Source organism: Lactuca serriola, chromosome 1 (genome assembly GCF_051521515.1).
Source record: "Lactuca serriola cultivar US96UC23 chromosome 1, Lser_US96UC23_V15, whole genome shotgun sequence".
Taxonomy (NCBI): domain Eukaryota; kingdom Viridiplantae; phylum Streptophyta; class Magnoliopsida; order Asterales; family Asteraceae; genus Lactuca; species Lactuca serriola.
In genome coordinates, this window is record NC_136408.1 from 77721754 (window position 1) to 77737507 (window position 15754).

Genomic DNA, 15754 nt, shown 5'->3' on the forward strand with positions numbered 1-15754 from the left:
GGATATAATAGTCTAGGTTAACATTTGTAACCCGTCTTGAAATAATAGAAGTGTATTATTTGAGTATTACGTGTTTTGTGTTTAATTGAGTGTCTTAATTGAATTTAAGAATGGAAATAAGCGTCAAAATAAAAGGTTAGATAAAGTCGATATATATAGATAATGTTGTAGTAGTTGAAACGAGGTTTCCGAATATATAAAGAATGCCGAAATCCGAGTTATAACGAAGAAGTTATGACTTGTCGAAATTTCGCGACAGAACCAGCAACGTTGAATGACGTAAAAAATGAAATTTACGTTAGAGTGGTTTTTAGCCGAAACAATCTAAACGAGAATCGAAGATCTCGTCAAGGATAGTGCAACGGTAAAAAGACAGACGAAAACGGACGTCGGATGAAGAAGTTATGAATTTATAACAGAGTTTGCCTGTCCCGGCCTACTAAAAATAAATAATAAAAATAAAGTCAAAATTAGCCGACGGAGTCTAAACGAAAGTTGTAGAGCGTAGTCTCACCTACGCGTAGATATAAAGAATGTCAAAAATGGAGTTCGTATGATGAAGATATGAATTTCTGAAATTTTTAAATAATTAATATTTATTTATTTAATCTTTAATTCGGATAATATCCGAAGGAGTCATTGATCTGATCCGAACTACACCTAGCGTAGTTGAGTACGCCCAGCGTACCCCAGTGCATGAACTGCCTCGGACTTAAGTGTCTCGCATACGTACGCAGTGACGTTTTTGGTCGCTTACGCCCCGCGTAGCTGAGCATTATGCCGAGCGTACGTGCGAGGCTCAGCCTCTATAAAAGGCATGCGAGGGCAACTGGCCTTCTTGTTCATTTTCTCTTCTCTCTCCCGTTTTACCCCGTTTTACGTGCAAGAAATATCCCGAAGCTCCGGTATCATTCCCGAGCCCCGAAGCAAGTCCCGAAGCCCCGAAAATCCCGAGAAGTGCAATTCCAAGCCAAAGCTCTGCCCGTGAGAAGCCCGGTTTTTGTGAAGATCTTCCAGATCTACCGAAGAATATTACTTCTACAAGTCGTAGTGTTGTCCGATCATCTTCTGATCAAATGAGTGTGTAGTTACTTTCTTGTAACACATAATTACGAAGTATTTTATACCAAATACGTGTTATGTGTATATTTTGTTGTTATATGTGTGAATGTATATTCACTTTCTTCTATCTCATAGATATGATTTATTCTCTATGAAATACGTGTTATGTGTATGTGTCTCATGTGTTGTTTGGAATATGTATTGAATGAGAATATTATACAAGTTTTAAACTATGCATAAAAATATATATTTTTATCTACTAATATGTTGGGTAGAACATGAGTAGATAGTTGATGTGTGATAAATAGATGAGAGACCTCGATGTTGTTGTTGTTGATCTAGTTATTCAACGGAGTATGGATAACGACCACAGACTCTTTCTAGACAGTCTTGTGGAATGCTAGCAGGTTCATAACCTATAGGTGTTGTGAACGATGTGTTCACCGGTGTACTCTATACCCCTCATGGTTGCCTTAGGACTTTTATTGTTGAGGAAACCCCTCGCGGTAAAGTCCATCCCGATGAAATTCCTAGATTAGGTCCCTTGAGATAGATGTTGTTTTAGGGACGTAAAGTGAGGATAACGGGAATGGGTAATCGGGTTATTGTTGGTTTGTGAAATTAAATATAATTATTTATTGTGGGTTGAAAACCCTATATGCTCACCAGGCTCCCAAGCCTGACCCACTCAGTTTATTTGTATTACAGGTAGTGGTGCGAGGGCATAAGATGGATGAATCATCAAGTTATTTTGTTTATTAGACCAGTTGTTATATGTAACTATTGTATGGTCTATCTTTTGTTGTTTATGCTTTTGGTCTGTTTATCGGAACATGACATCCCGAATATTGTTATATAATGAAAATGCATCTCGTGATGAAATGCTTTGATAGACTTTATGTTTTCATATTTTGTTTTGGGAACAAATTCCGCAACTCTTTTAAATCGATGGATTTACTCTGAAACTATTTTAAAAGCATAAATTAAAACGGTCTTTTCTGGCCGTGATTTTGGAAATGTCACATTTAGTAACATAAATAAAGGCAAAGAAAAGTGAACAAATCCGCTAATCTAAAAATAAAACGGGAACCATTTCGGGTCAACTGGTAAACGGACTTCACCCGAGTGTTCGACCCATTTGGGTTAGATGAACTCATTTGATAGCTCAATGCAACTTCAATCCCATAATAGAGGTCGCCCAAAGTTCTGTAGTTGGCGATTCATAGCTTTCTAAGCAACTTTGGATTCACATTTTCTCACCTATAGGTAACATGAATCTAATTATCCTTTTATTTCGCTTTGATTCTATGATATCTATATATATATATATATATATATATATATATATATATATATATATATATATATATATATATATATATATATATATATATATAAGCATGATCGGAGTTAAATTAGGGTTTTGGTGGCTTCATTTCATGAATAGGTAACAAAGTATTTCAGGGAATTAAGACTTATGGTTTTCCATAACAATGATTTATTCTAGGGTTTGATTCTATGGTGGTGGTATAGATTATAGAACAACCTCATCTACGATATTTCTTTTGTTGTTTGCCTTTTGAATTCTTCATAATTACCCGATCTAAGGCAATCGTTTATGCAATTAGTCCAAACTCTGGATTAATTCGAATGATTGATTCCCTTTTTGAGAATTGGATACCAGAAATCTTAGGTCATAAGTTGAATTATCCCCACCTAAACTTTTAATACCTCCTACTTTGGTTCCTTGTTACAGAATTTTATGTACTACGCATTCATATCATAGAATCAGCCTTGATGAAATTATCAAGATCATCCATTTGTTTTTTATTTATGATACCTAACTGTATATATCAAATTTCCTTTTGTTGATTTACAGATACTTTTGAATTAGTCTGCATTTAAAGATCTTGATGTCAAGAACACGTAACATAATGGTTGCAACAGGCTTGGTAGCTTTTGCAAGTGCAGGTTTAGCTTTTCCCTTTTACATGGCTTAAGTACATTGCTTTTTGTTTCATTTATTTATTTCATTTAGTCTTTCTTGAAACATTAACATTAAATTGTATGTTAATTGTTGAATACAGGACTAGGTCATCATCAAAGGCCCTTGTTATTGATTCATCAAAACCATTGCCACCTCAAGCAACTTTTAGAGGACCTTATATCAATACTGGATCACGTGATGTTGGACTTGATTATCAGACTTATTCCAAGAACTAATCTTTTTTAGCTACTTTATTTTTATTTTTGTCATGTATTGTAGTAACTAAAGTATTTAGAAAACAATGTACTCTGGTAAAATGATTAAATTAATAATATCAATATGTTTGGTTTCTATTATTGTTATTATTGTTCTTTCCGGCCACCATAGTGTGAATGAATATCACTTGTATGAGTGACAAATGGTGTACCAAATTTATGTTAATTTGTTAATATACTTTCTATGAGAACAATTATAGATAAATATTTGCCTTTTTTGTTGATTTGTATATGGTTAGATTTGGTTTTGTTTTCCTTGTATCATGGTTTAGAAATAACAACATGCCGTTTGCCAAAAAAATTAAAAGAAAAAAATCGAAATAAGACTCGTTATCCTAAAAGTATCAAGTATAATAGGTATTTGGATTAAAAGTACACCAAAATGAGCTTAGCAAAATGATGGTTTGATTCAATTCGAGCTATTTACTAAAATGACTGCAAAAAATGGTTGTGTACTCTGTGAAAATGGACAACAAATTTGCAATAGTACAATTTTCTTACACGAAAATGAATTTTCTAACAAAGAGCTAATCACGTTGCACATATTATATAAATGTAAACATGTAGCAATTTAAAATCGACTTTAACATACAACAAAAGCAACTCAAACTCACATTGAAACCTAAAAAACCAATTCAAACTTCAATTTCAACAATAAAATTGCATCTTTGACGCATGTGGTTACTAGTGGCTTACGATTCAAAAGGAAAGGGGCAGGGATTGTTGTAGGGATAAATGTGGTTTTTTGCGAAGTAGCAGGAAATGAGAGAAGCGAGGAAAGATGTGAATGTCAACCGTAGTAAAGGGTGTGGGAGTGTTTTAATTTGAGAGGATAAGGAGGAAGATGTACGTTTTGTAATGTGTTTTTAAAACTTAACTATGTAAAATGATGTTTTCTTTTTTCTTTTCTTTTTTTTGAATTATGTTGGCCGAAGAAAATGATGAGAAAATTGATGATTGTTTGATAAGCTAAAAGCGACAAAATTTGTATATAACATAGTTTAAGTAAGTAAATTATATCTGAAAATGTAAATGTAATAATGTTTTTTGAACAAGGAAATATACAAAAATGATAAAAATAGGTATAAAAGTAATAATTGATTACGGTAAAGATTTTCCCCTTTTATATTGCACTGAATTTATTTAATCTAATAATTTGTAGTTTAACGGTTTTTGGAGGGGAAAAACCTTATGGGATCCTTGATACATCGGTGTTAGTTGAAATTTTTGCTTTGTTGTTCAATTTGTCTCTTTGCCATGATCGACATTTCAAACCTACACGTAAAGTCTTCCTTGTTAACCTACAAAACACACACTCTGCACCACTAGAATCAAGAAACCACAAGAATTTTCTTTCAAAATCGATAAAAATGGCTTCTTTACTATTCCCAACGCCACCAACAACCACCACCAACACTTGCTTATTTCCTTCACTTCCTCTTCACCACACAAAAACCATAATTCTCCGTTCCCACTCATCATCACCACCCTCATCTCGCCGGAAAAATCTCCTCCCTCCACTCCGAGTAGCTGCCCCACCTTCCCCCTCCACCACCGACACTTCCATTGATCCAGAATTCGAAGAATCGGAAACCAGTTCTTCGTCGAAATTCTCATGGAGAGATCACTGGTACCCAATATCCCTAATCGAAGACCTCGATCCAAACCTCGCAACCCCTTTCACTCTCCTCAACCGCGACCTCGTTATCTGGTTCGACAAAACTAACAACCAATGGGTTGCTTTTGACGACAAATGCCCTCATCGCCTTGCTCCTTTATCGGTATGTTAACCCTCCAATTTTACCCTTTTCATTAGGGTTTTATCGATCTTACAAAATTCGATTCTTTCAGGAAGGAAGGATCGATGAAAACGGACATCTACAGTGTTCTTACCACGGATGGTCCTTCGAAGGATCCGGATCCTGTTCTCGGATCCCTCAAGCATCATCAGAAGGACCCGAAGCTCGAGCTGTTCAATCACCAAGAGCATGTGCTACCAGGTTTCCAACAATGGTGTCTCAAGGTTTGCTCTTTGTATGGCCTGATGAAAATGGTTTAGAACGAGCTCGTGCCACTCAGCCTCCAATGTAATCACCAAATTCTTTTCACTATTATAATATTCATCACCTATATTTAATTGATCAATCATTATCCCCAATTTTTAATGTCGATTAGGTTGCCTGATGACTTCGAAAACCCTGAATTTTCAACAGTCACGATTCAACGTGATCTGTTCTATGGATACGATACTCTCATGGAGAATGTTTCTGATCCCTCACACATTGATTTTGCTCATCATAAGGTGAGAACACAGTTGCCCTCTTCCCACTGCCCGCTGCCCGGATTCTTCATATCTGCTGCCCGAATTCTTAATTTCTTGAATGATTCTACAGATTACAGGGAGGAGGGATAGAGCTAAACCACTACCATTTAAAATGGATTCCACTGGTCATTGGGGTTTTTCTGGAGAAAACGAAGGGAACCCAAAAATCAGTGCTAAGTTTATCGCGCCTTGCTATTACATAAACAAGTAAGTTTACACAACTAAAGGGTAATACAGGTATTTCACAACTAGAAAAGAGATTAATTAAAGAAATTTATTATTGTTTTCAGGATAGAAATTGACACAAAACTCCCTATTGTGGGTGACCAAAAGTGGGTAATTTGGATTTGTTCCTTCAATGTACCAATGTCACCTGGAAAGACTCGTTCCATTGTTTGCAGTGCTAGAAATTTCTTTCAGTTTACAATGCCCGGGCCCGCATGGTGGCAGGTAAAGTGTGTGAATTAAACTAAATGACTATTTTACCCTTTTATATAAAATGGTGAAAATTGTAGGTTGTTCCAAGATGGCATGAACATTGGACATCAAACAAAGTATATGATGGTGATATGATTGTTCTCCAAGGTCAAGAAAAAGTCTTCTTATCACAATCAATGGAAGATGTCAACAAAAACTACACAAAACTCACATTTACCCCAACACAAGCCGATCGATTTGTATTAGCATTCAGAAACTGGCTCAGAAGACATGGAAAAAGTCAACCCGAATGGTTTGGTCAACCCAACATCCAATCACTACCCTCCACATACCTATCCAAACGCCAGGTATATGCTTTTCGTATTTCTTGAAATCTTTTTGTATGTTTTTCTGATCTTTATGTTGTTTGTGGCAGATGTTGGATAGATTTGAGCAACATACATTGAAATGTTCTTCATGTAAGAAAGCTCATGAAAGATTTGAGACATTGAAGAAGGTTTTAATTGGAGGGTGTGTTGTACTTTGTGCTGCTGCTGGTGTACCTTCTGAGATACAAATACGTGTTGTTTTTGCGGGATTTGCGGTTTTGAGTGCGGGATTGGCTTATTATTGTCATGAACTACAGAAGAATTTTGTTTTTGTGGATTATGTGCATGCTGATATTGATTAAACTTTGGTGTAATATGTATTTTTTTGGAATTATTAGTGAAGTGTATCATGTATTTTATACTTTGGATATAGAAATTAGATGGTGGTGTTATACAGTACTACAGTAGGATCAGAAACATGAGATTTGTATGCATATAAAATGATGGTGTTGTTTTAGCATATGCATGTTTGTTCTTTTCCTACATTTATATCATAAATTTGTACTTATGGCTAAAAATCACCTAATCTTACAATGTTACAAACGTGTACAATTATATTAAAGTAACTTACACAAGGAAATACATGATATTTTTTATGTCAAAATCATAGTCTCCTTTGAAATACTTCATGTTAATTTGTAGTCCTTTTCTAAGAGATTTTTGTTATGGTTTGACTCATGAAACCCAAAATAGGATATCAAATTGAAGCCATAAAAAATCGAGTTAGAAACCCTTAAAGTCAAGAAATTCTAAGCTCTAGATGTAAAACCATAATCTACAACTCGATGTTGTCCTTTGTCTTACATCAAAAAAGGTGTACATGGATGAAAACACCTCTCCAAAGAAAGAGCATGTTGGATTGTTGGGTTCATCTTTTGGGTTTCATGATGGTGAACAGTGACGCGTCATGTTTGAGTATGCACGTCACATCAATAAGAACATCTACAAATTTAAGTTTTCGTAATGAAATTGTTGTGACTTAAACGACAGATAATTAAAACCCAACCATCTCAACCGGATTTAAATGTTTAATAACACAATATAACCAAGTTCAGTTCATTGATACCGACATAATTCATCGAGAAAGATGAAATTTTCACAATAAGCACTCGTGGAGCGTCCGAGCTGAGACACGTTGCGCCTGCGAGCCTCCAACGCGTGTCCCTTCCATTTGCATGCGAGCCGACGCGTGCCTCCCTTCCCCTCTTTGGCCGAGACCTCGCACCCTATATTAGGGGTTCGAACCCTCCAGGTTCCTTTGCAATTTTCACACCATTTTCACCATTTTTCACATATTTCACCTCCTTAAACCTCCTTAAAAACCCCCCGAAGTCCCGATAACATATCTAACACCCGAAGAACATCCCGAAGCACCAGAAGTCCATAAGAAAAGAGTCTATCGGTTTCTAACTCAACCCTCGTAAAGCCCGGTTTTTCAGCAATAAAGTCTTTTCTAGCAACAAAGTGTTATCCAAATCACCATTACTATCATATGAGTTTATACCCCTATATTTTCATTATCTTTTTAATATTGTAAGGGGAAATACAAGTAAAATACAAGGAAATCTTGTATAAATAACAAAATTATTTAAATAGTTTATGATTGTTATTTTTACTAAAATAAATATACTACTTTACTAGTTCGAGATTTTATACAAAAACAAGCATATAAACTTTAATAGGTATAGTTTATGAGTCATGTACACTTATCAATACAGTTTATGGAACTTACATATTTATTTACATATTCAGAATAACTTACGAAAATAACCATATAAATTATATTAAATATAATTTATGAGATATTTACAGTTTATCTATTACAAATATATTTTTCATTATTCTACACATAACAATCGATATAGCTTTGTGAGACATACTTCAAATACTTATTTAAGTATAAAACAAATCCTGAAATTATAACAAGCGTCTCCTGGAGGGAGAGCGTGATACTTGTGTATAGATCTATACAGGGCTGACAATCCTACACCTGAACCGTTCGCTACAGTTAGGCCGGCAGGCCTAAGGTGACAATATTCGTACCAATTTCGACACTTGAAGAACGTCGTGTTCAGGCCATCTAAGGTCATCAAGCATGGTTATAATAAATCACAAATTTGGTATTGAATAATACTATTAGTGTATGAATAAGTAAACAACTTTACATAATTTTATTAAATAATAAAACTACTATACGGTACTTTACAATACAATTGGTAAAGCTAGGTACTTACAATTTCAAAGAATTCATACAAGCACAATAGACAAGATATTATTCTATTACCAGTAAGAGATTCATTTCATAGTTTTATGTGAATTAAAACTATATCATACTATTTCAGAACACAAATACATATACAACAGAATATATAGGATTTTCTGGATGAACTGTTAGGGGTGTCAAACCCAACAAATAATAGGGGTACAAAATACTCCAAATACACTGCTTTAATTCACTAAAGAGTAGTACAAGGTAAGCAGGGTCGAACCACAGAGACACAGGATAAAAGTCTATACCTCTTTGCCCAAGGTACTTTGGTCACAAAAGGGGGGTTTTGTTTGCAAAAGTCAAATAATGAAAATAACAATCAACTTTGAAACATGCAGAAAATTAAATAGACTTGTAAACAAGTTGTAAAAGTGTTTCCAGTTCTAGTTCTCAATGTTGTTGTTCAACTTGATTATGACTTGATGTAATTCGAGATTGCTATTCTAAGTTGGTACTGAAAGATATTAACACGCTCTAATAGCTCTCGCTTGCCAAATTATCTAACCAAAACACGCTATTTGACTAGACCTAGCTTTACTAATTCAACCTAAACACTCTTAGATTGTATTGAAAAACTGCATTAAGTTTTGTACAAGCTTCCCAACAATGTTCATTTCTTCTCATACGCTCGGAAGTGTGAAAACATGTGATATATGTTTTACAATAAGAAAACTTATTGTTTGTTACCAATTATTAACTTAATAGAACGATTAGGTGCCCTAAAAGTTAATTAACCGCACAAAAATTCAATTCATTAAAGTGGCCAATCAAACATAAATCAAATTTAAGGGTTCTAGTTTAAACAAAAACATAATCACTAGAATAGAATCACAAATCAAACATCAAATCATATGCTTCAAGTCAAGCAATCAACATGTTTTGAACAAGAACTAGAAACTAGGGTTTCTTAGCCACACATGGATAAGAACAAATCAAACAAGAATAAAGATGAAATTGAAATGTTTAATCCTTACAAAAATGAAATCCAAAGTGTTTGCAATGATTAGGTCTTCTCTAAAACTGCAAAAAGTCTACTAGAAATCCCCAAATTGCTCCCAAAAATCGTTCTCCTCTTCAAATGAAGTCTTCTCCTATTTTAATTAAAGTTCATGTAACTTGCCATAAGGCCATGCGATTTTAGCATGGCCATGCCTTTTGCCCATGCGTTTTTGGCATGGCCATTTGTCTTAACCATGTGTTTTTGGCATGACCCATGCTTTTTGCTAAAACTCAAACTAGTCTTCACTGTTGGCTCCATCTTCAGTCTAGCTTCACCACGAGTCAAGTTGCTCAAATATAAGATGATAAAGGAAAAACACGACTCGTGTCGGTGTGACATGAGCCGTGCTTCAAACGTAGTCCTTTGCTATGATGATAATGCACAATGACTCGGGTTCCGTCTTCTTGTTCTCTTCATTGCATGACCGGGTCATCTTCTCTTCATGATCCAAGTTTCATGCTCCATGCATCCAAGCTCCATGCTCCATAATGTTTGCGAAATAAATAAAAAATAGTGAAGTACCAGACATTCTTGATAAAGTATGCAATTTCCCTAATAATCAACTAAATGCAAGAATTATGAAGTAGAATGCTATGAAAGGACGAAAATAAACATGCAAAATAGGTGCATAAAATGCACCTATCAAAGCTCCCTAAGCTTAGACCTTTCTTGTCCTCAAGAAAGAACAAAATTAAGAATCACCTTAGAGAAGACGATAGGAGACTAAAAAGAAACTAGATGAAAAGAACGGAAGGAACGAAAAGGACTTAAAGAGAATTAAGAGTGGATGCATGCAATAAAAGAAAAACTAATGAAAATGATATATGTACAAAAAGATGCTTAAGAAAAGTGAACCGAAGATAAATCCAAAAACACAAATAATTTTTTTTATACGATCAGACTTTACATCAATGAGGCTCCAGTCACTAATATCTAGGCGACCATCCTGCTATCTTTCACATATCACAGACTCCCAAAGTGAGGAAGACCTGAAACCATGTAACCCAATAATCCAACCCTAGTTTTATTGAAACTTCATACCTTAGTTAGCCTTATGAGCGAAAATGACATAGTCCGGATCTCATGTCTAAAGACTAGATAAGTAAGAATCATGATCGACGCATCCTTAAGAACCCGCACGACCAAATCAACTTTCGCCGAAGCAGCAAGGGCCAACCCCCGTAGGAGCCCGAGCTCTATGCTTTCACTTTTTCGAGAGCCACAAGTATCATATCACACAGTTCTTCTTTCGCCAAATATAACTTTGAAGTGGCTTCTAATTTGATTGAACTTTGATTTGTACTTCGTTTTGAACTTGGATTCTTCAATCTTCATTTTTGGAATTTCTTGAGATTTTTTCATTTGAGCGTTTGAAATTCTTGATTTGGGTACTAGATATGGCATTGTACCTTTTTTTTACTGTGTGAGTTTGATACTTAAGCTCTCTGTTACCGCAAAGGTAACGCGTGTCAACAAATAGGGTCATGTTATGTGGGTCCAAATTTGTCAATCAAGTTTCTTTTTAAACATTCAGAAGCAAATCATACTAAAGTTGTTATTACCGCCCACAAAAAAGTTTCGGTACTTCATTTTTTTTATTATCTAAAGTTGGGTTCTCGAGTCACGATGTTTGGGTCCCTGGTTATGGCAGCTGATTCTACACTTCCAATAACAATCCGGTTGCCTTAGTATTTTTTTTCATTTGAGTTCTCGATTTCCCACTTCACGGAGCTATTGTATGTAAAGAGTATCATCATCTCATACACTTTTTTTTAACAATGCAAAAATGCAAAGAAACTGAGAAAAAAAATGAAAATAACCTTTTTTTAATGCTTTGAAATGAATGCATGGAAAGAAAATATATATATATATATAAAAATAAGAAAAGTAAAAATCTTTTTGGATTTTTTTTTGATGAAATGCATGTGGAAACTAGAACCTCATGTACAAGGACCCCTCCCTAAGCTTAAGATTAAGCATCGTCCTCGATGCTCGGAGAGGGTAAGGCAATCTACTAGCTGCGAGGGGCCCAACGTTGCATGAATTGCATAGCTTGTTGTACCGTTTGTGTCAATTGCTGAACAGAGGCATTGGTTACAGACAAATCAACGCGAATGTTGGCAACAACTTGATTAAGGTGATCAAAACGCCTCATGTATGTGTCATGGTACTGAGTCGCCTGCCGGGTGTAGAAATAACGTGCAGTCTCTACTGGGGCGACAGAAATGGATCTCCCTACAGTGGTAGCAGTGGAGTGAGCGGGAGGAATAGGGATGTCGTCTTCGTGGTTGACGACTGGCCGCTCAGGAGCTCTCAGAATGGGAACAGGAGCTCGTGGAATGGAATATGCAGAAATATTCTTTGGTAGACACCACCTAGTCTGAGTGATGTCCTGCTGGAGCTGGAGGGAACTGAAATCCCCATGAGGAACTCGAAAATGTGTTCACCCTGTACCAAGCATGTGATACTACCATCACCTTCTCTACGGAAGAAAGATGAGGCCACAAGGACATTGGATGTGATGGTATTAGAGCCTTGTGTGATTCTCTCGAGATCCGGGCGCTTGCTCTCAAAAAGCTCGGCACAAGCAAGGCGGGTGGCAAGATAGGAGATAATCCCGCCACAAAGGTGTTGGGGTTGCAAAGTTATTCATTCATGACTTTGTAAATGTTTGACTTTTGTAAAACCCACTTACATGTGGTGCTTTAGCCTTTAGACCCATTTACATGTTAGAGTGAGAGAGAGACATGTAAACACCTCTATAAATAGTGGGTTCATACCACTTGTAGAGGTGTGCTTGAGAGATGTAAAAGTGAGTGTGTATGTGTGTGTTAATTATGTAGTCTAGATCTAGATCCTTTTTGTAAACACCATATACATTCAATATATCTCTTAAACACCCAAATCACCATGTTCAATTGTGCAAGCTTTAATTCCGCATGTCAAACCATGTTCTTTGTCACTACAATTGGTATCAGAGCTTGGTTTTCACGATCAACGTGACTTTTGAAGAACGATTCTCGGTTTGGCAATTTTTGTGACAATTTGGAGCAATTTTTGGTGAGTCTATCTCTATGATCTCTCTTAATTTCGTTGAAATCGTGCTTAACGTTTTTGATTTTTGATCGTTTTGATTCATTGGATCTAATTCGTTTCAAACCTCATTGTTGATCCAATCAATTTTTGTTTAGATCAAGTCCAAACCAAAAATAAATCTTGTTACTATTCATATTATTCGATTTCTAAGCCCAAACGTCAAAAATGTTTTGATTAATTCTTTGAGCCCAAAACAAATTTGATGTTACTGTTCATCGATGGTGTCTAAAATGCTATTGGACTTTATTCGAATATTTTAGCCCAAGTCACAAATTTGTAACTGTTCATGAAGATCTTTTGAGTCCAAATTATGATAGTATTATTCACGGTTGATTTGTAAGCCCAATATTTGAGATATTACTGTTCATGATCAATTTGTAAGCCCAGATTCATTTACAACATATGATTTATTCAACTCATTCCTGATATAGTAGACGCTTCAGATGGTTGTACGATCGTATGATCGTAACTCGTATTTTGTTTTCAAAGTTCTTGAGTCTCGTTTTCTTCTCATCATTCTTAACAATCGACGAGTTTTGATTGTTGAAATAATACTTGTGAATCGATTTTGTTCTCCCCATCTTCAATCACTAAATCGATAAGGATCAAGTTATTGTCTAAGAAATTGAACTGTGAATCTTTAATTTTGGTGAAATTGGTGATCAAGAACAATTGAAGATGGTGAAGAACAGTTGAAAAACATCTTTTGATCTGAAATCGGAACTCAAAATCATCTATTTTGTGTTTTAGATCGTTGACTCTAAAAGTCAAACATGACTACTATGGGTTAATTCGATGAAATTGTGGCTGAAATGTGATAATACAAGTTGTATTTGGGATGAAAATGTCGAAATCAAGTTCAATTTAGAGATTGATTTCGCATTTGAATAAGTTGTATTTGTGATGAATGAATACTGTGACGAACGAATGAAACGGGAAAGAACAGACGAGAACGAACAGATGATTGTTTCTGAGAAGTCGATCAATGTTTGGAATTTTGATTTTGAATGGATTCGCATTTGGTGAAACTTGCGAATTTGAGGATCGATTGATTGGTTGTTTGAGCGGATGAAGACGAACAGGAGCGAACTAGAAAGGATTGATTTTGGGAGTCGGATTTTGGAATTGACTATGGTTCGCATATTACTGAGTTGGTATTTGAAGATTTTAGATTCGACAATCTGTTGGTCGATGTGCGAACTATTGGTTGTTTGCCAAAGAATTTTGGAGTCGATCGATTGTTCTTCATAACGGAAGCTATGGATGACGATTGATTTTTGAGGTTGATTGTTGAAAGCGAGAATTGATTGAAGTAAAAAGTGAGTTCGCAAGTTTGGAATTGAAAAACAATGTTGATTTTGGGGTTCCTGTAATGAAAAGAATGAAGAACGATTGCTGCGATTGAAGTCGATTTTGATTGAGTAATGTTTGCAGATTTTGTGCGTGTTTATGTTCGCAAGGAGTAAGGAAGCTTGATTTTGGGTTGCTGCTTGTAACAATTTTGGATTCGCATACAAAATTTTGGTTCGCATTTTGGAATCAAATTTGCATTTGTGTTACTGCAGTGTGCAAGGATGGTTCGCATTTGGAGCAGATTACATATAAAAGAAAAATTGTTCGCATTTGGTGTTTTGTTTTGGAATCAAAATGCGAATTTATCTCATTGTGATTCGCATTTTGGTGATTGAAACATGCGAAGGGATGCGAAGTGTATAAGAATGAAAATGCGAAAGTAAAGAATGCAAAGTCTATGGTTTGAAAAAAAAAACTCTTACAGTAAAATGCGAATTGGGGAAGAAAGCCAAGAGTTTCGCATTTGGTCCCTGCTCTTTTCAAGAAATAACAAAAGCTAACCAACTTCGCAAATTTGAAGCACATGCAGAAATTGTCAAAACGAGTGCCTGTAGTTTCGCATTTTTGACAGTTTGTACCCAACTTCGCAAATGGGGTCATAAAATGCTGAAATTGCAGAATTTTCAAATATGGTCCCTGCAGTTTGTGCAAATTGACGCTTTCTACCCAGCTTTGGAAAAGGGGGAGAGTTTTGCATATTTTGCTGTTTTGGGCGCAACGGGTCACTGCAGAATTTTGAACTTGACGAATTCTACCCATTTTTGAGAAGTTTTGTCAAAGGTGATCCGTGAACGAAGCTAAAAATTCATTATTTTTTGGATTTTTCGGATTGAAGCACAATGTTTATGCCACATGTTAAGGGGGAGTTTTGGCATGAAAAATTCCGAATAGAGCACGTTCTTTTTCCATGGAGTTTTATAATCAAATTTCGATTATAAAAAGGGGGAGAAGTTTTATATGGAAATTCGAACTTGAATTTTTCATATTACGCGGATTTGAAGACCGAAGTGATCTTGGAGTTTTGAAGCTACGAGATGATGCAATTGGAAGTTCGGAAGTGATATATTCGAAATGGGTTTGGAATTATTGAAGATTTTTGGGGTGTGTTTTTATGCGCAACTTTGGGGTGATTATTTGGAATTAATCATTCGTTGCTGCTTGGTTTGTATGGTCTCACATCCTAGAGCCCAAATTGAAGAGTCATGAAAGAATTGAAGATTGAAGTTCGTTTCGACATGTGTCACCATTGAGGCTCGAACCGCGTAGTGCTTGATTTTGGAAGATTTGAAGTGGGTCATTCATTCCTAACTTTGAGGGGGAGAATGTTAGGGTTGCAAAGTTATTCATTCATGACTTTGTAAATGTTTGACTTTTGTAAAACCCACTTGCATGTGGTGCTTTAGCCTTTAGACCCATTTGTTTGAGAGTGAGAGAGAGACATGTAAACACCTCTATAAAAAGTGGGTTCATACCACTTGTAGAGGTGTGCTTGAGAGATGTAAAAGTGAGTGTGTAAGTGTGTGTTAATTATGTAGTCTAGAACTAGATCCTTTTTGTAAACACCATATACATTCAATATATCT

General features: G+C 35.6%; 1 protein-coding gene across 1 annotated transcript; it reads left to right on the top strand.

Annotated features, from left to right (window-relative positions):
• Positions 1–4542: 4542 nt before the first annotated feature.
• On the top strand, positions 4543–6913 carry ACD1 (Pheophorbide a oxygenase family protein with Rieske 2Fe-2S domain-containing protein). The gene is made up of 7 exons (XM_079031122.1): positions 4543–5105; positions 5176–5411; positions 5500–5626; positions 5718–5854; positions 5938–6097; positions 6163–6432; positions 6501–6913. The coding sequence occupies exons 1-7, from the start codon at positions 4695–4697 to the stop codon at positions 6753–6755; spliced, it is 1596 nt and encodes a 531-aa protein (XP_078887248.1). The 5' UTR covers positions 4543–4694; the 3' UTR covers positions 6756–6913.
• The last annotated feature ends 8841 nt before the right edge of the window (positions 6914–15754 follow it).